Here is a 24,686-nt window from a genome sequence, read left to right on the forward strand (position 1 = left end):
GAGCCCCCAGGGCCTAATTACAAGACAGGAAACACAGGCTGGTCAGTGGGACAAACTCATTTGACACTAACCCAGGGTCCTTCGAGGCTAAGCCTAGCAGTGCCTGGCACACCACCGATCGGTGTTGTAGCCTAAAGAGGCCATTAGATTCTCACACATATACAGAATTTTTTTTAAAAGTCTAAAGCCCAGAAAAGTAAGCCACCCACAGTTAGCCAGAAGAGGGGTATGTGTGTAGTTGAGTTTTTTTTTGAGTAGCTATTGACAGAGACCAGAGAAAATAGGTTATATCGGCTACATTTCTACAGGCTGATTGCCGTTTTCAGGCCTTGAAATGTGATGGGGTAATAAAAGGCAGAATAGTAACACATTTACTCAAGCCCTACATCAGGTAGACTTAACCTTTAGGGCTGACACTGTCCTGTTGGTAAAGAGCTGACCCTGAGCACTGTGACTGAGCTGAGTGGGTGTGGGGTATGCTGGAGGTGGGTCAGATGGAAGAGGATAGCAGTAAAATTACAAGAGACTTAGGACAAGGATTTAGCTGAAGCAGCAAGTCTGCTAGTGGTGCTGAGAGGTATACAGGTTGAGTGAGTCACATTGGCAGGATCGTCTGGCCAGGGGCTGTTGAGGTACGTTATCAGTCTCCATTAAAGCGAAAGAGTAGGCCTGTAGGGAGAGGCAAAATTTACAGCAAACGCTTGGCATGTTTCTTATAACACAAGCAGTAGTGCAAGTGACCGGTACTTCATTAGAATTAAGCAGAGAAATATATTGATGCAATTCATATACACTTGTCAGGTCAATAGAATGTGTGTGTAACACCTGCCATCCCATAGTGTTTGTTTGGATAATGGTCCACACTTATGAAGGTTTTGTTTTCCTCTCTCCCATGTCATCTCTATGGGATGCATGCATCCATGACTGATCTGTTTGTCTCACCGAGAGCTGCAATGCAAACTTAATGCAGCTGACTCATAGTGTTATCTGTCAGGCAAACAGACACCGTGTCAGTGTGAATGAAGGAAATATACCTCAGTGGGGGAAAAACAGAAGTCCCTTTGACGTCAGGCACTCCATTTTCATCATGCGTCTTTAAATGATGGAAATGCCCAGAAAGTGTCTCACTGCGGTTGCTATGGAGATAACCTACCATAGTACAAGCCAGTAATAAAAATAGATGTGTTGTACAAATCGTATGCTAACATCACCCGGTGTAAGATTTGAGGATAGTCACTTTAATGTCATGATAAACACATCAATTGGATTGTCCACTGGACATTCATTTGTTTCTGTTTTGCTCTTTAAAGAGACTTTGGCAGCTCTGGACACAACATCAAAACAACCACACAAAGGAGCTTAGCTCTAATCCTGCCCTCAGTGAAACGTCACAGCTGTTTTTCTGCCTCGCCTAAGCGGTTAATTTATTGCAAAACAGCCCTCTGTTACTGTCCTATGATACAAGGACTAGCCAACGTTTTATTCTGTCAACTATGTACCTCTAACTGAGCTGATGCCTCTGTTTACTACATTGTTTATTTTCATTCCCTTGTCCACAAAATCCAATGAGGGAGAAAACAACAGCAGACATCAAGGGTAGTTCCTGCCCACTGCCTGGGGGTGAGCTCTTCAAAAGTCCTCATATAATCTGGAGCAGGCCTTCTTAGCCTGTTAAAATGAATCCAATCTCAGGCCTGGGGCTAGTTACAGTGCTACAGTATCTTTTTATAGCCAGTTGTGTGCTGGTCCGAGCTGATGGAGGCAGATTGCTAGAACCACAGTTATATCATGACGACTATCTGCGGTTTAGGGAGACATGGGTCAACACAGTGTGGCTCAAGGGATACTTCAGTATTTTGGCAATGAGACCCTTTATCTACTTCCCCAGAGTCAGATGAACTTGTGGATACCATTTTCTCTGTGTCCAGAACGAAGGAAATTCGATGTAATTTCGCAAGCCAATGCTAACTAGGTCTATGGGTATCGCCTAGCATTTTGAGACATGACACTGATCGGAGGGTGTGTTTTGGGCTCCCAAGTGGTGCAGCGGTCTAAGGCACTGCATCTCAGTGCAAGAGGAGTCACTACAGTCTCTGGTTCGAAACCAGGCTGTATCACATCCGGCCGTGATTGGGAGTCCCATAGGGCGGCGCACAACTGGACCAGCGTCGGCCGGTGTAGGCAGTCATTGTAAATAAGAATTTGTTCTTGACTAACTTGCCTAGTTAAATAAAGTCACCAATATTGTTTTGCACCAAACAATTTATGCATTTTTAGGCTGCATTTTGTACATGAAACATGAACCAATCATACATTCCATTTTCAAGTTGATCCACAAGTACAGTTTGTAACAACTGCTCCACATCATCACTGGAATGTCAGAGATGTTGTGAAGGAAGGTGTGACTACAGGTTACGTTATGAATACAGTACTTCCTGTTTCACTGGTGTTAACTGATTGGAACATACAAATGCAATCCTTATTATGGGTTGTTCAATGAAAGTATTATCGGAAGGAGACCTATTTTGGAGGGGAATTCAGAGGCTATCATTTCAGGGATATTAAATGTCAATTTTGGGTTGGTACTTTGCACAATAGATTTGACTACAGGATTAATTAAGACTAGACTTAGGCAAATATGTTAGTTTGCGCGCAGTCCGAGGAACCTTTGGTTCAGTATATTTATTAGTGAGGTAAATGTCAACACCAGATTAATTTAGTTAGGCATATGCTTGACTCTCAGTCTATCCAATAATTTCAAGATTCAAGGAAGTACTAAATGTGCTGGGTGCTAAAGTGTGTCACATACTGTCTACATCAGGGATCATCAACTAGATACAGCTGCGGGGCGTTTAAAAAAAATATATATATATTTCTTGAGCGGCTGGTCGGGGTGCCGGAACGTAATTACAAATCATTTGTAGACTGTAAATTGACTGCAATAAGCTCAAAGAGATATGTTTGACTAAAACATAATCATTTCAAACCTTACATTTGCATACGACTTACGTGTCTCTTTCTTGTGTGGGAATACTTGAACAGATTTCTTATTGAAATAATCTTCCGCTGGTTTGGCGGTGTTTTTACAGTCTTATGTTCAACAATGTAAGTAAAACAAATACAGAATTTGGCACGCGGACCACAAGTTGGGGATCCCTGATCTACACAGTCACAACGATTGTCGTTAAATTAAGCTACGTGCTGTAGTTTTCCTCTGGCACCAGCATATCCAGTGAACTACAGAACGGTGGTATGCCATTTAGTATGTATCTGAGAGGAGTGAGTGAAAAATGAACAGCACGACATTGTAGTAATGAATCAAATAAATCATCCTCATCCAACAAGGTTTCAAATTTCCTTCCTCACACTACTGCTACACATTTGAGCTATGTTTGGGAGACAGACCCACTTTAATATACAATCATCTCCTAATAGATTTCTGTGAATTCTGATGACCCAAAAAATTGTGACCACGTGCAGCTTAGTCATTTACGTGTGACACTGAGAATAGAATAAATGTCATGAAAATAGAAAAAAAAAATATTTCAAAGTCGCTACTGGTGCATGTATTGAAAAAAACAAAATCATAAGGTAAGAACCAGAGACTAAATGGTGATCAAAGAAATGTCACCATGTCTACAATATCACCCAGTGGATAGACAACGTGTTAATCATGCATCCCACACCAGGATGCCTACCTGCCATGACCGACTTGTGTCTATGCTGATCTTTTGCTTTGTAAATCAAGCAATATTGGGTCAAATAGCATCACAAACAGTGCCAGAAAGATTCATTCGGATAAACTGATAAAACGGGTAATTGAACTAGAGTTCACAAAATGAACTAATTTTAAACTGAGGCTCCCTCTGTCCCCCCCTCCCCCAAAGCTGTAAAATATTGTAAATATAAACCAACTTAGTGAATACCATTGCAGTTTAACACCTTTATTTATTCTATTTTCTACATAGTTTTAATGTCTTCACTATACTATGAAATAACACATCGAATCAAGTAGTAACCAAAAAACTGTTTTAAAAAATGTGTCAAAGCAGCCACCCTTTGCCTTGATGACAGCTTTGCACACGTTTGGCATTCTCTCAAACAGCTTCATGTGGTAGTCACCTAGAATGCATTTCAATTAACAGGTGTGCCTTAAGTTAATTTGTGGAATTTCTTTCCTTCTTAATGCATTTGAGCCAATCAGCTGTGTTGTGACAAGGTAGGGGTGGTAAACAGAAGATAGCCCTATTTGCCAAATTATGGCAAGAGCAGCTCAAATAAGTAAACAAACGACAGTCTATTATTACTTTGACTGACCTTCACTTCTTAATCTGGAAAATGTAAAGAACTTGGAAAGTATCTGCAAGTGCACTCGTAAAAACCATTAAACGCCTGGATGAAACTGGCTCTCATGAGAACTACCACAGGAAAGGAAGACCCAGTTACCTCTGCTGCAGAGGATACGTTTGAGTTAACTCCACCTTTAGATTGTAGCCCAAATAAATGCTTCACAGAGTTCAAGAAACAGATACATCTCAACATCAACTATTCAGAGTAGATTGCGTGAATCAGGCCATCATGGTCGAAATCCTGCAAAGAAACCACATCTAAAGGAAACCAATAAGAACAAGAGACTTGTTTGGGCCAGGAAACACAAGCTAAGGATATTAGAAGAGTGGAAATCTCTCCGTTGGTCTGATGAATCCAGATTTGAGATTTTTGGTTCCAACCACCGTGTCTTTGTGAGATGCAGAGTAGGTGAACAGATCTCTGCATGTGTGGTTCCCACCGTGAAGCATGGAGGAGGAGGTGTGGGGGTGCTTTGCTGGTGACACAGTCTAGGGTGGCTACTTTGAAGAATCTAAAATATATTTTGATTTGTTTAATAACACACATGCTTCCATATGTGTTATTTCATAGTTTTGATGTCTTCACTATTATTCTACAGTGTCGAAAATAGTAAAATAAAGAAAAAAACTTGAATGATTTAGGTGTGTCAACTTTTGGCTTGGAGTTGTATACTGACTTAGGGGGTTGAATACTTATCTAATCAAGATACTGTATATTAGTGTCTCTTTTTTATCTTTTTAAAATAATCTTCCACTTTGACATTAGAGTATCTTGTGTAGACCGTTAATAAAAAAATAGATTTTTACACAAAATGTGGAAAAAGTCAAGGGGTGTGAGTTCTTTCTGAAGGCATTGCATATGAATAGATTTTATTTAAAGTTATTCAAGTATAAATTACCAAAGTTACCATATTACCTGTTAATTATTAAAGATTCTGGCAACTTCAGTAAATTACTGGTAGCTTTGCAACTCTAGCTACACATCTTGGACACTTAATATAGCACTGCCATTGGCCCATCCCATTCTTCACACTCTCTCCCTCAGATCATCACCATGAGGAGGGATGAGACCCAGAGCATCAGTCATTAGACAGGAGGAGAAAGGACTTGACTTTACTTGACCAGGGGCAATGGCACTGGATTATACTCATCAGAGAGAAAGCCTCACATGCAATTAGGAGAAATGTGTAGTCATTTAACTGAGCATACAAAAGATAATTATCATACGTCTTCTTTACCATATAGACTCAGGTATTTTACACAATACAAACATACATATTGTGCCCTGTGCTGTTCGACACTGAAATACTCATTATTGTATCACTATTATTAAGACAATTCTGGTTGTGATAATTAAGACCTACTGAACTAATCTTCAAAATATAGGTTTAGTGTTATAATCACACAAGTAAGATGGAGCCTGCTAGTGATGAATTAAGGAGATAGAAAGCCCATTGAAGATATTTTGTTAGTGTGAGCACAGAGTTTCAGTGATTGACTGCTTTGCAGATGCAGACGGCTGGTGACGAAGCACTGACGTCTCACATGATGAGTCACCCCGACTCCACGTCCTCACTGACGGAGGGGGGCCCCCCGTGGCACTGGCTGCTCTGCCATGAGTATACCTCTCTGGCTCCCTGCCTCCCATTTCACACTGTACTGCCAGAGACACACAAACAGCTCACATCACTGGGTCATTCTCTGCATGTTGACTGTGTCTGCATATAGACTCTAGTGTGTGACACAGTCAACATGCTATAGCTATTAAATACAGACCAGAGTGCCAGGACTTGCCCAGAGCTCCTACTGTGTGTATGTGCGTGTGTGTGCATGTTTTTCTGTGTCGCTCTCTCTTGCTAACAACAGCTGGTCACACACTTTCCCATCTGCTTCCACTATAATGGTGCTACAAACAGAAAAGTCATGTAGTGGGTGTGTTTATGAGTTGCCCAGCAACTACGCGTCTGTTATCACAAAAGGGTCTAGCTCAGGGCAGATTATGAGAAGGGAGCATTCTGGGGAGGGGGTTGATAGCCATGCCTTAAATTATATGTAAGAGTATAATAACAGTTGACATGGGTGGACCACAAATTAGGAGAGAAGCAGGGTGGCCCTGGAGTGAAAGAGTCCCAGAAACGAAGTCTGTTAAACACTTACTATGTATGGAGAACAACAAGGTGGATGGAAACCAGCTATGAACACAGAGGAACGGCAGAGCATACATGTCCTCTCGTTACACACTTTAGGTGTCTTGGCCTTAATCAATACACAGACATATTGCAATTACTTTTCAAGTGCTAAAGGGTGTAGCACTTCGGGGCTAACTAGTCTGTGTGGACCTCTCTCACTTTTCTTAACTTTTGTGCAAGAGTAGAAGTGTATTTTGCGATTTAAGAAAACAGTTCAAAAGCAACCAGGGAGGAAAAAAATATAACGCCCTCAAGTTTCAAATCATTATTTGTATCCCCCAGAGCCCAGACCTCCCCCAGCCTCAACCATAGTGGAGAATGTCTGGGGTCCTGATACATATTCATCTGTGCCTGGAGAGGACATCAGGTTCCTGTGGATGTGGCAGATTTGATCCTTGCGCCTCATGTGCTCCTCTATTCTCTGCCATGCACCAGTAATCTCCTTCCCTTATTGGCTATGCGTTGGGGAGAGAACGGCACAAAGAGGCGAGGAGGAGCAGGTAGCTAGGCTTGATTAGAGGTGGAGTGCTACCTCACGTGTGCACCTCCGCGTGTTTCCTATGCATGTCGCTCTCAATGATGCACCGCCACATGGCCGTGTAGACCCAACATGCTGGGGCGAGTGTAACAATGATGCACCGCCACATGGCCGTGTAGACCCAACATGCTGGGGCGAGTGTAACAATGATGCACCGCCACATGGCCGTGTAGACCCAACATGCTGGGGCGAGTGTAACAATGATGCACCGCCACATGGCCGTGTAGACCCAACATGCTGGGGCGAGTGTAACAATGATGCACCGCCACATGGCCGTGTAGACCCAACATGCTGGGGCGAGTGTAACAATGATGCACCGCCACATGGCCGTGTAGACCCAACATGCTGGGGCGAGTGTAACAATGGACTAAAAAGGGCTTTCAATAACTGAAGCAGAAAAATAATATTCTCTTTGTGCTTCAGTCCAAACAGCTTGTTTTGATACTGTGGACTGCCTATCTCTAACTGGCTATTAAACTGTGAAGATAAAGGGGAGGGTTTATTTAACAGTGGGTCAGCAGGAGAGCAGCAGACTGTCTATCTCCTTTATCTGGCACCCATCCAGACAATACTATACTTTAACAATGTAAAACAGCTTAATAGCAGAGCATGTTTATATTACGAGAAACAAGCAATTATTTTAATGGTACTGTGAAGGATTCATGTGACATACTTTCAAAATGACCCCAGCTCTTACTATCAACATCGTGGCTAAAAAAGCATGGTCTAAACTAAAGAATCATCAATATATCATGTTGCCATTTTAACAACAACAATTAAACTGTGTCGGTTGTCTGATGCAGGCACAAGTGAATACGTTTTGGTCAGTCAAGCACAAAACAGCTTAACTTAACACTCTCACTAACTTAGTTCAGTTTCTGTGGGAAGAGTTTTCTATCTTGAGAGATTCCACTCACTGAGATTTAGTATCCCAGTAAATATCCTCTCACCACAGATTCCAGAAATAAAGAGCAGAAGTTGACCTGTTCCAAGGCAGTATCGTATTACAATGTGGGCTGTGTCGATGGGAGCGATAAGTGTGGGGTTTGCTGCTAGCAAGAAGTCTAAAAGATAAACATCCAGCGAGCACATGCAGAGGTCACACACAGCCTGACAGCAGACATTTGTTGTTGCAATGCATGCAGGTCAACCAAACAACTAGCCTTGACGAAAACAAAAGTAAAAGGGGTATAAAAACCAGGGATGCAACTTTCATTGGGGACGGGGAGACATGTCCCCCCACATTTTGAAATTGCACTTTTGTTATAGCATTGGAATGTGATACAGAATGAGGCAACGGTGTGCAAATTCCTCCAAGAGGTCAGGTAGGGAGTTTGGAGTGTATCTGACTAAATTAAAAAAACAAATGTGTGTGTGTGTATATATATATATATATATATATATGAGTCACACTCTATATAGTTGTTTGGTTGACCTGCATGCATTGCAACAACAAATGTCTGCTATATATATATATATACACACACATACATACACACACACACACAGTTGAAGTCAGAAGTTTACATACACTTAGGTTGGAGTCATTAAAACTCGCTTTTCAACCACTCCACAAATGTCTTGTGAACAAACTATAGTTTTGGCAAGTTGGCTAGGACATCTACTTTGTGCAAGACAAGTAATATTTCCAACAATTGTTTACAGACAGATTATTTCACTTATAATTCACTCTACCACAATTCCAGTGGGTCATAAGGTTACATACACTGAGTTGACTGTGCCTTTAAACAACTTGGAAAATTCCAGAAAGTGATGTCATGGCTTTAGAAGATTCTGATAGGCTAATTGACATCATTTGAGTCAATTGGAGGTGTACCTGTGGATGTATTTCAAGGCCTACCTTCAAACGCAGTGCCTCTTTGCTTGACATCATGGTAAAATCAAAAGAAATCAGCCAAGACCTCAGAAAACAAATTGTAGACCTCCACAAGTCTGGTTCATCCTTGGGAGCAATTTTCAAACGCCTGAAGCTACCACGTTCATCTGTACAAACAATAGCATGCAAGTATAAACACCATGGGACCACGCAGCCGTCATACCTCTCAGGAAGGAGACGCGTTCTGTCTCCTAGAGATGAACGTACTTTGGTGCTTAAAGTGCAAATCAATCCCAGAACAACAGCAAAGGACCTTGTGAAGATGCTGGAGGAAACAGATACAAAAGTATCCATATCCACTGTAAAATGAGTCCTATATCGACATAACCTGAAAGGCCACTCAGCAAGGAAGAAGTCACTGCTCCAAAACCACCATAAAAAAGCCAGACTACGGTTTGCAACTGCACATGGGGACAAAGATCGTACTTTTTGGAGAAATGTCCTATGGCCTGATGAAACAAAAATAGAACTGTTTGTCCATAACGATCATCGTTAGGTTTGGAGGAAAAAGGGGGAGGCTTGCAAGCCGAAGAACACCATCCCAACCATGGATTACAGGGGTGGCAATATCATGTTGTGGGGGTGCTTTGCTGCAGGAGGGACTGCTGCACTTCACAAAATAGATGGCATCATGAGGCAGGAAAATTATGTGGATATATTAAAGCAACATCTCAAGACATCAGTCAGGAAGTTAAAGCTTGGTCGCAAATGGGTCTTCCAAATGGACAATGACCCAAAGCATACTTCCAAAGTTGTTGCAAAATGGCTTAAGGACAACAAAGTCAAGGTATTGGAGTGGCCATCACAAAGCCCTGACCTCAATCCTATAGAAAATGTGTGGGCAGAACTGAAAAAGCATGTGCAAGCAAACCTGACTCAGTTACACCAGCGCTGTCAGGAGGAATGGGACAAAATTCACCCAACTCATTGTGGGAAGCTTGTGGAAGGCTACCCAAAACGTTTGACCCAAGTTAAACAATTTAAAGGCGACGCTACCAAATACTAATTGAGTGTATGTAAACTCCTGACCCACTGGGAATGTGATGAAAGAAATAACAGCTGAAATAAATCATCCTCTCTCTTATTATTCTGACATTTCACATTCTTAAAATAAAGTGGTGATCCTAACTGACCTAAGACTGGGGATTTTTACTCTGATTAAATGTCAGGAATTGTGAACTTCCGACTTCAACTGTGTATATATAAATATGTGTGTGTATATATTTCCCCCCCACTTCTAAAACCAAAGTTGCGCCCCTGATAAACTTAATGTATATTTTATTAATTCTAATAGTGTTCTATATTCCCCTCACTAAATCTGTTATATTTGAGTCTTGCTGCTGACCTGAAGACTGTACAGATATAATATTGCGCGCGTGTGTGTGTTGTTGTTGTTGTCTGTGCTAAACAGCATGCTCCTGCTGTATGACAGCTGGGTGTGGCCTCTTGTCTGCCTGCTGCTCCTATGACAGGAAAACTACAAACACAGTCCTAAAATTCTAACTTCTCAGATATTTGACTGCACATACACACAAGTTCAATTTCAGGTTTCCTGAAAAATCATCCTACAATAATTCTAGGCCGTCAATGAATGACGTCACCTCATACAAGGACATTTTCAGCAGAAAATGATCCACCCTACTCCCTGTCTTTAGTCATTGCCCCTATTGACCACGGTTTATCTTGCTAAACCCTTCTGAACATGTTTAATTCTGTTTGTAAAACTGGTTTATTATTTTAAGTCATCCATGATGGCTCGGGTGGTGTCAGAACTTGATTTTGACCCTGGTAGTGTAGTTGTTGATGTCACGATGGGGAGTGAGTCACACTCTATCTTGGGTTCAGAGAGCCTCTCCTCGATCACACGTTCCCCTCTGTGGTCAGCCCTGTTTACGCATCTCTGGGATGATGCATCTCTGGGATGATGCGTCACGGCAGACAGCTCATTTACTCTAATGGGCCTTTCTGCCAGACACACGTACACATACATGCACACGCATGCAGGAACGTTTATAAGCAGACCATTTCCGTGAGAGATTTACTGTAGTACACTATTCCAATACATATCCTCTTACCAGTGTTCCAAACGTAAAGCAGAAGTATGTTCTGGGTCATATCATTTTACAATCACACTGGGTTGAGCATAAGACAGACACACACACACGCATTCACACAAATGCATACATGGACAAACACACACTCAGAGCATTGCTTCTCGACTGCACCAAGTTAGTATTACAGTGTAAGTACCAAAGGTGAATTAATGTTGTGAATTAATGTTTTACCAAATGTGACTATTACTGGCTGTACTTGTGGCTATGGATTTGAAAAACTACTACCATTCGAATCTTGGGACTAGACCCAATTGGACAGCTGAGTCTATTGTTATTAATGCCAGAGAACAAGCTGTGGCCAGTTCTTTTCTCCTGTTGTTCTGGTCTTTCTCAAAGCTTGGGAAAGGATGGGAGTCACCAGGGCTGGATGTGTCGATTCATATCCCTGTTGCAAACAGACTTTCACACAAAGTGGGTGTGTGTGTGTGTCATATGCCGTGTGTGTGTATGTGTCATATGACAATTGGAAATTCTACATTTTCATTGAGAATAGCAACACACACAGATACCCTCACTCATTAGACAAGTCATTCATCACAACCCAGAGTTCATGCCCTCTCACGTGGTGGTGGTTTGTGGCTCACGTTGTCCGCATGCTCTCTTTTCTTCTAAGAATGTCACTGTTACGTTAAGCAGGTACATTCTCTGCTGGATGTTGGTGTGTCTCAGAAGTGATACGAGGAATAAATACACAGTGAATAAGTGTCAAAATAACGTGTCTATATACAGGGAGTACCAGTGCCGAGTCGATGTGCAGAGGTACGAGGTAATTGAGGTAGCTATGTGTATATATAGGTAGGGGTAATGTGACTAGGCAACAGGATAGATAGACAGTAGCAGCAGTGTGTGTGTGTGTGTATAGAGTTAGTACAAAGAAGGGTCAATGCAGGTAGTCCGGTAGCCATTTGATTAGCTATTTAGCAGTCTTATGGATTGGGGGTAGAAGCTGGGCAGGTTCGAGATTTGGTGCAAGTGTACCGCTCGCCCCTGCATTTCCTGTTGTCCACGATGAGCTCCTTTTTGTCTTGTTGACATTGAGAGAGGAGGTTGTTGTCCTGGCACCACACTGCCAGGTTTCTGAACTTCTCCCTTTAGGCTGCTTCATCGTCGCTGTGATCAGTCCTGTCACCATCACGTCGCCAGCCAACTTGGTGTTGGAGTCGTGCGAGGCCGTGCAGTCATGGATGAACACTGAGTACAGGAGGAGACTAAACACACACCCCTGAGGGGCTCCCATGTTGATGGTCAGCGTGGCGGATGTGTTGTTGCCTACCATCATCACCTGGGGGCGGCCCGTCAGGAAGTCCTGGATCCAGTTGCAGAGGTAGGTGTTCAATCCCAGGGTCCTGACCTTGGTGATGAGCTTGGAGGGGACTATGATGTTGAATGCTAAGCTGTAATCAATAAACAGCATTCTTACATAGGTATTCCTCTTGTCCAAGTGGGTGAGGGCAGTGTGGATATGTTGGGGCGGTATGCAAATTGGAGTGGTATGCAAATTACCTGTGTTTTCTGGGTAAATAAAGAAACGGAACAGAATGTATAATTTTCTTATCTTCCAAATGAGATGATTCAGCAAATAGACACTATCAAACCATTATGCTTACTGTGGGTGGCACTTTAAACAACTGGGATAAACTAGTTTGCTTTGCTCCTTGCAGAATTCTGATCATGATAGCCATCTGTGAATCCTCAACAATATATCCACTTTTCCTTTGCGGGTCTCAGGTTTTGAATGTGGTAATCCCTTATTCTGTATGAGTTAAAAAAACAAACACCGAACAGATTCACTCTAAATGTCAACAACGGCTGTTCATTTTATGGAAATTAAGAAGTTTAATATACACCAATCCATACTCCAAGCATTTTATGAATGCTTTATACAATCCATCCTATGGTTTAATTTGTGGGGTAGTTTGGTGCTGTAGGGCAGTGTATGTCCAAGTCAAGAAAGCTTACCAGCAGCCAGCGGCACTTACCAAACTGGTAGCATACTCACGGATGCTTTCTGAAAGCCTATGTCAGATATTAGAAATAATATATTATCCTCTTTTCTACTGTAGGTATGTCATTTAAAATATATGTATTCTGTTGTTGCTAGTGATATTCATAAAAACATCTTACAAAAATGATTCCCTTATTTTATATACAGTACCAGTAAAAAGTTTGGACACAGCTACTCATTTAAGGGTTATTCTTTATTTTTTACAATTTTCTACATTGTAGAATAATAGTGAAGACAAACTATGAAATAACACATATGGAATCATGTAGTAACCAAAAAAGTGTTAAACAAATCCAAATATATTTTAGACTCTTCAAAGTAGCCACCCTTTGCCTTTGACAGCTTTACACACTCTTGGCATTCTCTCAACCAGCTTCATGAGAAATGCTTTTCCAACAGTCTTGAAGGAGTTCCCACATATGCGGAGCACTTGTAGGCTGTTTTTCCTTCACTCTGGAGGCCAGCTCATCTGATGGAGCACTTCATCACTGCCCTTCTTGGTCAAATAGCTTTTACAGAGCCTGGAGGTGTATTGGGTCATTGTCCTGTTGAAAAACAAATAATAGCCACCCTTAACGCAAACCAGATGGGATGGCGTATCGCTGCAGAATGCCTTGGTAGCCATGCTGGTTAAGTGCACCTTGAATTCAAAATAAATCACAGACCGTGTCACCAGCAAAGCACCCCCTACACCATCACACCTCCTCCTCCATGCTTCACGGTGGGAACCACACATGCGGAGATCATAGGTTCACCTTCTCCGCGTCTCACAAAGACACGGCGGTTAGAACCAAAAATCTCAAATTTGGACTCATCAGACCAAAAGACAGATTTCCAGATGTACATTGCTTGTGTTTCTTGGCTCAAGCAAGTCTCTGTTCTTATTGATGTCCTTTTCAGTAATGTTTTTTTTTGTTGCAGCAATTTGACCATGAAGGCCTGATTCACGCAGTCCCGTCTGAACAGATGATGTTGAGATGTGTCTGTTACTTGAACTCTGTGAACCATTTATTTGGGCTGCAATTTCTGAGGCTGGTAACGCTAATGAATGTATCCTTTGCAGCAGAGGTAACTCTGGGTCTTCCTTTCCTGTGGCGGTCCTCATGAGAGACAGTTTCATCATAGCTTGATGGTTTTTGCGACTGCACTTGAATAAACTTTCCAAGTTCTTGAAATGTTCCTGATTGACTGACATTCATGTCTTAAAGTAATGGTGGACTGTCGTTTCTCTTTCCTTATTTGAGCTGTTCTTGCCATAATATGGACTTGGTATTTTACCAAATAGGGCTATCTTCTGTATACCAACCCTACCTTGTCACAACACAACTGATTGGCTCAAATGCATTAAAAAGGAAAGAAATTCCTCAAATTCACTTTGAAGGCACACCTGTTAATTGTGTTGGTGACTACCTCAGGTGACTACCTCATGAAGCTGGGTGAGAGAATGCCAAACGTGTACAAAGCTGTTAAGGCAAAAAAGTGGCTACTTTGAAGAATCTCAAATATAAAATAGATGTATTTGTTTAACACTTTTCAACACTGTTTAACACTTTTCAACAATTATTGTTATACAACACTTGCATGATTAGGAGTGTCCACATTTTTGACTGGTACTGTATATTTACAATACATGACCAAAAGTATATAGAAACCTGCTCATCGAACATCTCATTCCAAAATTATGGCCATTAATATGGATTTGGTCCCCTCTTTGCTGCTATAACAGCCTCCACTATTCTGGGAAGGCTTTTCACTACATGTTGGAACATTACTGCTGGGACTTGATTCCATTCAACCACAAGAGCATTAGTGAGGTTGAGCACTCACGTTCCAATTCATCCCAAAAGTGTTCGATGTGGTTGAGGTCAGGGCTATGTGCAGGTCAGTCAAGTTTTTCCACACCGATCTTGACAAAACATTTCTGTATGGACCTTGCATTGTGCACAGGGGAATTGTCATGCTGAAACAGGAAAGGGCCTTCCCCAAACTGTTGCCACAAAGTTGGTGGCACATAATTGTCAAGAATGTCATTGTATGCTATAGCGTTAAGATTTCACTTCACTGGAACTAAGGGGCCTAGCCCGAACTACGAAAAACAGCCTCAGACCATTATTCTTCCTCCACCAAACTTTAAAGTTGACACTATGCATTGGGGCAGGGAGCTTTCTCCTGGCATCCGACAAACCCAGATTAGTCCGTCGGACTGCCAGATTTATCACACCCAGATTGAAAGCATTTCCACTGCTCCAATGGAGGCGAGCTTTACCCCACTCCAGCCGACGCCTTGCATGATCTTACACTTGTGCGCGGCTGCCCGGCCATGGAAACATATTTCATGAAGCTCCCAATGAACAGTTATTGTGCTGACGTTGCTTGCAGAGGCAGTTTGGAACTCAGTAGTGAGTGTTGCAACAGAGGACATGTAGTGTATATTATTTTGCCAGACCCCCTGAAGTACCTCTGCAGACCCATAGGTTGCCGCAGACCCCCGGTTGAATACCCCTGCTCTAGGGAACACTAGTCAGAACCAATTGAACAAGGTTATAAAAATCAGTGGGAACGAAGGTCATTGGAGAAAGCCAGGAAGCCCTCAGTGACATCTATAAATAACGAGTGAGGAAGAAGGGGGAACAAATAGCCTTGGACATTACGCACACACTCCATGACCAGTATAGCCCCCTACCCCCCGGTTACAGAAGTATATCTCTGGCATACAAATTTAAGAGGGCAGTTTCTAGTTTTGTGCCAACATTCATCAAACTCCTGAACTTTTTAGGTTCTTATTCTTATTTGTATATACAGTACACTGAGTGTACAAAATATTAAAAACTCCTTCCTAATAATGAGTTGCACCCCCCCATCCCCTCTACCTTTTTCCCTCAAAACAGACTCAATTTATCGGCGAATGGACCCTAGGTGTCGAAAGCATTCCACCCGAATTCTGGACCATGTTGACCAATGTTTCCCACAGTTGTGTCAAGTTGGCTGGATGTCCTTTGGGTGGTGGACCATTCTTGATACACACAGGAAACTGTTGAGCATGAAAAACCCAGCAACTTTGCAGTTCTTCAAACAAACCGATGCGCCTGGCACCTACTACCATAACCCATTCAAATGCACTTGACTCTTTTTGTCTTGCCCATTCACCCTCTGAATGGCACACATACACAATCCGTCTCAATCGTCTCAAGGCTTAAAAATGATTCTTTACACTGTCTCCTCCCCTTCATCTAAACTGATTAAAGTGGATTTAATAAGTGACATCACCTGGATTCACCTAGTCAGTCTATGTCATGGAAAGATGTCCATAATGTTTTCTACATTCAGTGTATATAGTCCGTGGTTGCATAGATTGCTTGTTTTTGTCTTCTATGCCACTATGTTGTCAGGAAATACAAGTTATTTGAATTGAAATGGATAGAATTCATCACCCTTTGGCTATTATACAGCGCCTTAAATCAGACTTTGGTTTGACTAGACCAAGCCCTCTGAGGTATGTTAATTATTAGAATGTTTGTGTTATTAGAATTATTAGAATATGTCCAAATATCCTAGAAAATAAACACCGCTCTCTCTAACATGCATCATTAACATTGCTTTCATCACTGCCAAGAAAACAAATATCTGCCAAAAATGATACTAGAGTCCCTGCTGGGACATAAGGTTCTATTGAATAGGACTTTCTAAAACAACTTCCGCTCGCAATCCTGACACAGTGTAACCCTTTTTCTAGTACAAAAGTTATATTAAAGTTAGGAATTCATAGTGTTTTGTACAGATGTCAAATAACATAGGTGTCAAGTAGTCAGGCAGGACCCAAAATTAATTGTATAAACTTTCCTAATATTTGCAAAGACTCACAACAGCTGTCAGTGCACATGTTTTATGTTGTTGACTTTGGGTCAATGAGGAGCTGAGGGGGTGTTGCCCCTCCCCCCCTAGGACTTTCCGACTGTGTTGGTCTTGGCCCTGAGCACAGATCCACAGATGTTGCTCTCCATGGGTTTATGATTAGGATGTGGTGAATGACAGAGTCCAGTCTGTATCTCCCTGGAAATACTTGGATGCTTTTGGCGTATGTTACTTGTGTCAGAGATGGCTATGATGATGGAGTCACTTCTTTATTGCCTTGTTCCATGGCTCATTCCTGGCAACACAAACGTCACTGTGCTTTACACTTGATTTATCCCGTAAACCTTTCACCAGCCTGTCTGAGATATGGAACCAGGTAAACTGTTGCTCATGGAGACCGTTCCAGGGGTTTCATTGGACACATCCTAACATACTGTAACATCATCAGTCAAATAATCCTAACAGACCAAGTATTTTAGGATCAGATGCAGCAGCGAACCCACAACACGCCACAGTGCATCCTACCAGCGAATCAGCGGGGAAGCAAAATGTTCAGACAAATAGCTATGAAGTGCTCTCAGCAGAGACAGTGCCGCTGTCTGCAACAGGCGACCGACAGTTTCAATCAATGTATCCATTAGAGGATGGGGAGAGGGCAATGACATTATTTTGCATGCTATTTTTAAAAAAAGTAGTTGTTATTCCATCTTAAAATATCAGTGGTATTACTGTCTTTGAATCACGTCATGGTATAAAAAGCACTGTACAACGGCACCTTGTTTAATTTATGTCACTCCTTTTGTAATATTTTAGTTTCGGAAGTCTCTCTGAGACACCACTAGCTGTCTTTCATTGTTGGACATCACAGCAGGGAGAAGTTACTTAAACAGCTTTGTCACCACCCTTTTAGGAGCTGGCATGGTGCCCAGGAGGACTACCTCAGGGGAAGGGCTAAATTTGACTCCACAGTACACAGCCTTAACCAGATGCAGCAAAACAATCATTAACTGAGCTCCTGCCTGCTTGCTTGCCTGGCCTCTCTAGCTCTCTCTGTCTACACGCAGACCAGGTGACTCACCTCAGGAACAGACCAGGGGACTCACCTCAGGAACAGACAGAGGTAGAGATTTTCCTCAGAGGATCACCTTCCTTTCACCCCTCTCTCTGCTAAAACAGAATTGAACAACTACTTTCTAGAGCTCCACAAACTCAATACTAACAAGACCTCACACATAGAATAGGACCACACATCGAGGCCAAGACGTGCACTGCATGCTCATCACACTGCATCAGGCTCTGGCAAGAAATAAAAGACCACACAGACACATGCCACAGTCGGAGGACACCCTTGCCCCTGGATCCTCTGAAACAGCTATATTTCGGGATGTAAACTATAAAATGCAAATAGAGTGCAACGGATAACTCTTTGCATATAGGACAGCTGTATTATCTTCATGCTGTTTTGTCCAAAAATATTGTCACATCTTGATTAGCTCCATTGGGTTGAATGTCAATATCCAGAGGAAGATCCTAAACAACATGATTTGGTAATCTGTGTGGGAGATTAAACATGTTGTGTGACATGACACTCTATTCATGAGCTTTATCCAGTTTTGTTTACCTGTTAGAAACACACCGTTATATGCCTGTGCATGAACAACATTAATGTATACTTTGGAAAAAGGTAGCATGACATACGGCAAATGTCTGAATTTACAGCTGGTGAACTGCTTAAAAAATAAAATATATATATGTTTTTTGCAAATCAAGTGGTAATTTGCAGAGCAAGGATCACATTACAGCGGCATGTTGAAGTAAACATTGCATGTGAAGTATCATTGTGTCAGAACCACAGGTGTCAATGTGTTCAATTCTATGCATGCTTCTATGCATGCAATGGCTCATTAACAGGGCATGGGTTGTAAATCCAAGCCATTGGCTGTCATTTGAGTGGTGTCTTTACCATAGGGTGGGAGGGAGGGTAGAGGCCTCTAGCCATGTGTGAATGGTGTTTGGAGGGGGCCATCTGCTCCGGGTTGTGGTTCATTAGTCAGGCTACTTGGGACCGCCACACTCTGATCAACAGGTACAATAGGACTCAGTTCCTTAGTGTGATGATATATGTCACATTACTTTTTTGAAATGAGGGGTGATAGATGGCCAAATCAATTTTGGGGTTTTTACACCCTCACCCCCATAACACAACCTCCTTATAGATCGGAGGAGGGGCAGGACTCAAGTTTAATTTAACCAATATCTTCGTTTTGTTAGTGTTGTGATTGTGTCTTTGCCCTACAGTGGTGCTGTGGATCATGAATGTGTTTTTCTCCCAGCGGTGTTTACCTTCCCAGAAGTCCATAGGTGTACTGTGAATCTGCCAGCAGTAATGCGATCTCGTCCTGCTGCATGGATATGGCACACTCCTCCAGGGCCTGTGTGTCAAACGGCACTGTATTATCCACCGATCTCTCACTGTTAATACTTTATTTGCACACATTAGATAATAATTATGAAAATCTATTAATGAAGAGTGATTAACTTACCTCAAATGTCTAGTGTTACGATGGCATACATTGAAACCTTATAGCCACATAGAATACCAATACATAACTTACAATGCTGTTGTGTTGTGGCTATACTGCAACCTATACTGTATATATCACATGTAGATTATCTGAAGGAGCAGGCCAACCCTGTGTTATGTTTAGCAGGTGCAGGTGTGTGTGACAGGGTGGAGGACAGGTGTGCTGGAACCTGTCCTGTCGTCAGTCAGAATGTCTGTAGGGCCCACCTGGTTTACATCTCCCTCTCCGATGACGAACACCAGTTTAGGGTCCTTCTCCACCACAGTCCTGTCCTCCAGCACTCCCTGCATTTTGACTGTGACCTCCTGACCCCAGGCTGGGTGCTCAGCTTGCTGGGGGCCAGGCACCAGCACCTTCTTCCTCAACAGCCGATCATCTGGGGAAAGGAGGGAGCGAGGGATGGACAGACAGAGGGGGAGAGAAAGAGGGAGGAAGGAGGTTGGGGTTAATCTGCTTGTTGTTGATCAACAGACACTTGGAGACAAAACAACTATTAGGAAAGGGCATAATGTTGTGTAATAACGTTTCAGAAGCCATTACATGCCAGTGTTTGACTAAATAGAATAGAATTTGACTAAATAGAATTAAATGAATTACATAGACAATACCCCACATAACTTCCAATGTCTGTAGAATTTGTTGGCAAGCAAATTACAGGCAGTGCCACAATAATTGACAAACAATAGAACAAAAACGTTTACCATGAGAGCAATATTGCTTCAACTTCAACAACCATTTCAATATTTCATCATTCCTAAAAAACTTTGATGTGACAGTATTGATTGAGTATCATACCTGTGATGTTCTCCCAGTCCTCAGCCAGGAACAGCTCCTCGAAGCTGGAGGAGGTCCACTGCACCATCTCATGGTCAGGGAAGAGCACCTCCTCCGAGTTCTCTCTGTCCTCCACAGACTCTGTCTCACTGAACCGCACTGTCTTCACAAAACTGGGGGTCTTCAGCTTCCTCTCTTCCACACAGGGGATCTCTGTAATCTCAGACATAGGGAGCTGGTTTAACGTAGTGCCCTCCTTCCCTCCACCCTGGCTGTTTATCCTGGGGTCTCCCTCCCCATGGGGTTCCTTGTCTTCCTGCTGAAGCCCATGGAACAGTTCTTTCTCCTCCTGACTTTCATTGTCACCAGGGACTGTGTAGGCCTTCTTCAACACTGGCTCATTGGTCTCCACCACCCGCTTCTCTTGCATTCCAGGGCAGGGTTCTGTCTCCATATCACTACAGGGAGCAAGGGACACCATCTGTGAAAGCCTCCCAAAGAGATGATCCTTCTCCACCTATCTCTCCCCACACGGCCTGCCTGGCTGGTTGGTTCTGTAGTGTGGAAGCAGTTGCTCGGTCTAGTTACAGCTGAGATGTGCCTTCATCCATTAGAGACAGTCTGTAGTTTTTATGAAAACCAAACATTCACATAAACTGTTGTTAAATCCAATTTAAAAACATCCATAACTAGACTGAATCCCGGTTGCATCAATAGATTTTACCAGTGCCTTGTTTTATCAACTAGAGCTATACAGTCTCACCTTAACCTCCTCTCAATCCTGTTACTCCTTGATAGCCTATATATTCCAGAGAGTTAGGAGCAACAAGAAATTATCAATGCAAAGAAATTGTACAACACAACAAAGCACACTCGGTCAGCAGGCTTGCGTGACTGTAATCTGTAGGATTAGGAGAGCAACATCTAATCTGGCAGAACGTCTGTAAGCTTCTTAATGACTTCATCGCGCTGCCCCATAATGCAGTTTCCATGAATGCTTTCCACCAATAAGATCTTAGGGACTGCTGTCTTGGGCGTAGTTCTGTCTTATTCTGTGGCGCGAGATCTTATTTTCCCTTTTTAAGTAGTCAAGTGTTAGGAGAGAGACCCAATGTTCCTAGGATGGCCCTGATGACCTATGTGAGACATTGAGTGCTAGATTGAGTCGAGTGGATTTCCCTTTATATACTAATAATCAACAATGTATGCACTTCCACACCTTTTAATCTTGTTATACGTTTGAAGGGAAAAACAATCACAGCAACATGTGTGTGGCACAAACTAGATATTATTATCATCTGATGTGATCTGAGGGTAATACATTTCTGAAAACCGAACAGGTTTTTCTAGGTTTACCACATACTTTCTGTGGAACAGGAGCCAGTAAGCAACACTTTCAAGACAAGACAGGCCTCAGTACTATAATGACTACACACTGTGTCTCATAGAGTGTATTAGCTTAATAACTCATTGAATTGCAAATTCAACCAAGATCAGAATATACGACCACAACCCATGTAATCATAAACCATCCCTCAATTCAAAATGCACTCACAATTTAAATGAAAACAGCTTTGGTTTTTAAACAGTGACACAAACATAATGTTTTTGCGTTCATGATTTTGGAGTGTCTGTCAGGTATCCCCTGGCACTGTGTCAACATAATATCAAGTATTTGTTATCTTAACAAGGATACATGAACTGAGATCTGCATTCATTTTATACAGTTATTACATTTTCTTGTTTGAGTTTGTGTGTGTGTGTGTGTGTGTGTGTGTGTGTGTGTGTGTGTGTGTGTGTGTGTGTGTGTGTGTGTGTGTGTGTGTGTGTGTGTGTGTGTGTGTGTGTGTGTGTGTGTGTGTGTGTGTGTCATTGTTGTTTCTGGTCATGTCGCAACAGGAAAAGGGAACCAAAAGTACTAACATACGTGTGGAAACGCAACATGAACAAGGCTTTCTAATTGTACCTACATATGGTTTGATGATCCCCCTCTGTTTTATCCACAACACCCTTAATACTGTAGCACTGCAAAACAGCTTAGAGACATTTACTGAAAAGACCCTTATTAGACTAATACACAGCTGAGCAAGAGCCACACTTGCATTCTACAATTCCGTAATACCATCACTTGAGAGTTTGGATTTGGGTTGTTAAATCTCCTGAGGTATATTGTCCCACATAGTAGCTACAACCGACAAGAACACTCACAGTGATAATCTCTGGGGTCTGAATTCATTATCTCCTCTCACATTATTGCCAAAGACAACATACTGCACTAGGCTATGTACTGTACATTTGCTGTGAGGCATGTGTTGTTGATAGTCTGGTTCAGATAGTCATAGAGAACCTCAAATGGCCATTTGACAAGTAAAAAGACTCCATTAGTGCTGTGATAGATCTCCTTAACCACTGCCCAAGCATCTTGTCTGTTAGGGATTACACCTTTTAATTAACCCAAATTTCCTAGTTTTTCATCACTGTCTGTTTCACCTTATCTGTCTAGGAGCAGGGGATCGGCCCAGCTGATCAGCTATTTTTGTAGTTGAAAAAAATATATAATAATGTTTTTATTTGTTATGACCCCAGGGCTGTAGAATGAATTAGAACATTGGTTATAAACATAGTTATCTGTATTAGGCTACACAAAAATATGATATATTTCACTTTATGCAATATAGTAATAACAATGATTCTGATTAATATTCACAATGGATGCATAACAAACAAAAAAATCTGTCACAAGCAATTCTTCAATATGTTTTCCCCTCTCATTTAGTAGAAAACAACTGAGAAGGATTATTATGCAAACATGTTGTATGACATTGTTATTATAATACCAAAACAAAGACATTCAAAGACATGCAAATTAACCATTCGTGTGTGTGTGTGTGTGTGTGTGTGTGTGTGTGTGTGTGTGTGCGTGTGTGTGTGCGTGTGTGTGTGTGTGTGTGTGTGTGACGTGATCACCGCAACGCAGGCAATGTAAACTCCTCCTAGGTCCTAGTGACGTTTCAATGAGAATGTCGCCAATTTACCCCAGTTGAAGTCATGGCAGCGCTGAGACAGGAGCATCGGTATGGGCTCTCCTGTGCAAAAATCAACAAGAAAGCTCAAAATAAAACTCTATTTCACGTCAAGCTAACCGATACCGCCATTCGAACGCTTGAAGCCTATCAGAATCTCAAGGTAAGTCCTAGACAATTCTTTATTTACTATCGCGCAGGTGTTTGTTTGGATACTCCTCCGACTAGTCTAATCTCAGTGAAAAGAGGTAGACCACTGGGGTAAAAAGTTCCAAAAGTGTCAGCGACACAGTAGCCTATGTGGTGATTGTACACTTCCTTGTGCTTGCACTGTATAGGTAGGTGTAAGCTTTATTGGTCGATGGGAAAGCGTTCCGTTTAAGTAGGCTATGGTTGCTTGATTATATGGGACTTCATAGAAATAATGCCATAGCATCCAATACACAATTTGAGGTTGTTTTAAAATTGCTTGGAAAATGCCAAAGATTTCGCTAAAAAGAATGAGATGTAATTTGTGTGATGCATGTTTGTTGTGTAGAATATTAGCGTATGTATGTGATCCATTGGTGTTTTAAAGTAAACATATTTTATATTCCTTCAGACAGACTTCATGTTTGGGCTATCTATTCGTAATTGAGAAACTAACAATTAATGCAGGTATTTTAAATGATCGTGATATGTTGGCATAAAGCGCCTAACTACATTGTCGTTTCATAACTTTTGTAGTCTACTTTTTAACATTGGGATAGTCTCTGAGACAGATCATGGCGACATAGCCACCATATTTAGGCTCTAAATATAACAATAATTAACATTTTAATTCTTAGCTTGAATGTAGCATAAATGTAGGCCATCGAAAGTAGGCTTTAATCTATCCAGCAATGGTGTTACTTTCAAAAGTAACAGCCTACATGACCTATTATGGTTTCTGATAACATGTTGCAGTTTGTCATTTAGAAAAATGTGTAGGCCTAGCCTAATAGCAATATGCCAATGTGACATGGATAATGTGTAAGCGTTTCTAAATTACTCAAATTTCCAAATGATATCTATTCTAAACGTGGTGTATTTGGTGAGAAATATATACCTTATTTAGGACATGAAAACTTGTCACCCCAACCCTGGAGTCTCTTGTTGCTATTGGGTGGAGGTGGCAGGGCAGTTTTGTTGCTGTGCTTTTGTGCAGTGAGGGGATTCGATTATCTGGCCCCAGTAACGCTGGTGGGAGGAGTTTACATCGGGTGAAAGGTGATTGCAGTTGTTTTGGAACCGGGCTGGTCTCACGAGCGTGATTGAGCCAAGTGCTCTGTTCAAAGCCCACGGCCAAATAGTTTCTATTATATTGAAAAGATAGTCCCTC

At 41.9% G+C, this 24,686-nt stretch overlaps 2 protein-coding genes across 6 annotated transcripts in view; one reads left to right on the forward strand and one right to left on the reverse strand.

Moving 5' to 3' along the window:
- Nucleotides 1-24,500, reverse strand: part of LOC110521366 (peptidyl-prolyl cis-trans isomerase FKBP8) — a 51,473-nt gene extending 26,973 nt beyond the window's left edge. The window contains exons 1-5 of one of the 4 annotated variants that reach the window (XM_021598889.2): nucleotides 24,414-24,500; nucleotides 23,339-23,389; nucleotides 20,325-20,761; nucleotides 19,736-19,905; nucleotides 19,288-19,376 (exon numbers count right to left, since the gene is read on the reverse strand). In XM_021598889.2, coding sequence (XP_021454564.1) covers nucleotides 19,288-19,376; nucleotides 19,736-19,905; nucleotides 20,325-20,757 — 692 coding nt within the window. In that variant the 5' untranslated portion in view covers nucleotides 20,758-20,761; nucleotides 23,339-23,389; nucleotides 24,414-24,500. Of the gene's footprint in view, nucleotides 1-19,287; nucleotides 19,377-19,735; nucleotides 19,906-20,324; nucleotides 21,851-23,338; nucleotides 23,436-24,413 lie in introns of those variants that run through there. The other 3 variants (XM_021598898.2, XM_021598882.2, XM_021598873.2) reach the window with 3 other exon arrangements.
- LOC110521325 (RNA polymerase II elongation factor ELL2) overlaps nucleotides 23,324-24,686 on the forward strand; it is a 49,492-nt gene continuing 48,129 nt past the window's right edge. The window contains exon 1 of one of the 2 annotated variants that reach the window (XM_021598821.2): nucleotides 23,324-23,489. In XM_021598821.2, the coding sequence (XP_021454496.1) occupies nucleotides 23,352-23,489 (138 nt within the window). In that variant the 5' untranslated portion in view covers nucleotides 23,324-23,351. The remainder of the gene's footprint in view (nucleotides 23,490-24,686) is intronic. The other variant, XM_021598812.2, reaches the window with a different exon arrangement.

Source organism: Oncorhynchus mykiss, chromosome 1, assembly GCF_013265735.2.
Source record: "Oncorhynchus mykiss isolate Arlee chromosome 1, USDA_OmykA_1.1, whole genome shotgun sequence".
NCBI classification, from domain to species: Eukaryota; Metazoa; Chordata; class Actinopteri; order Salmoniformes; family Salmonidae; genus Oncorhynchus; species Oncorhynchus mykiss.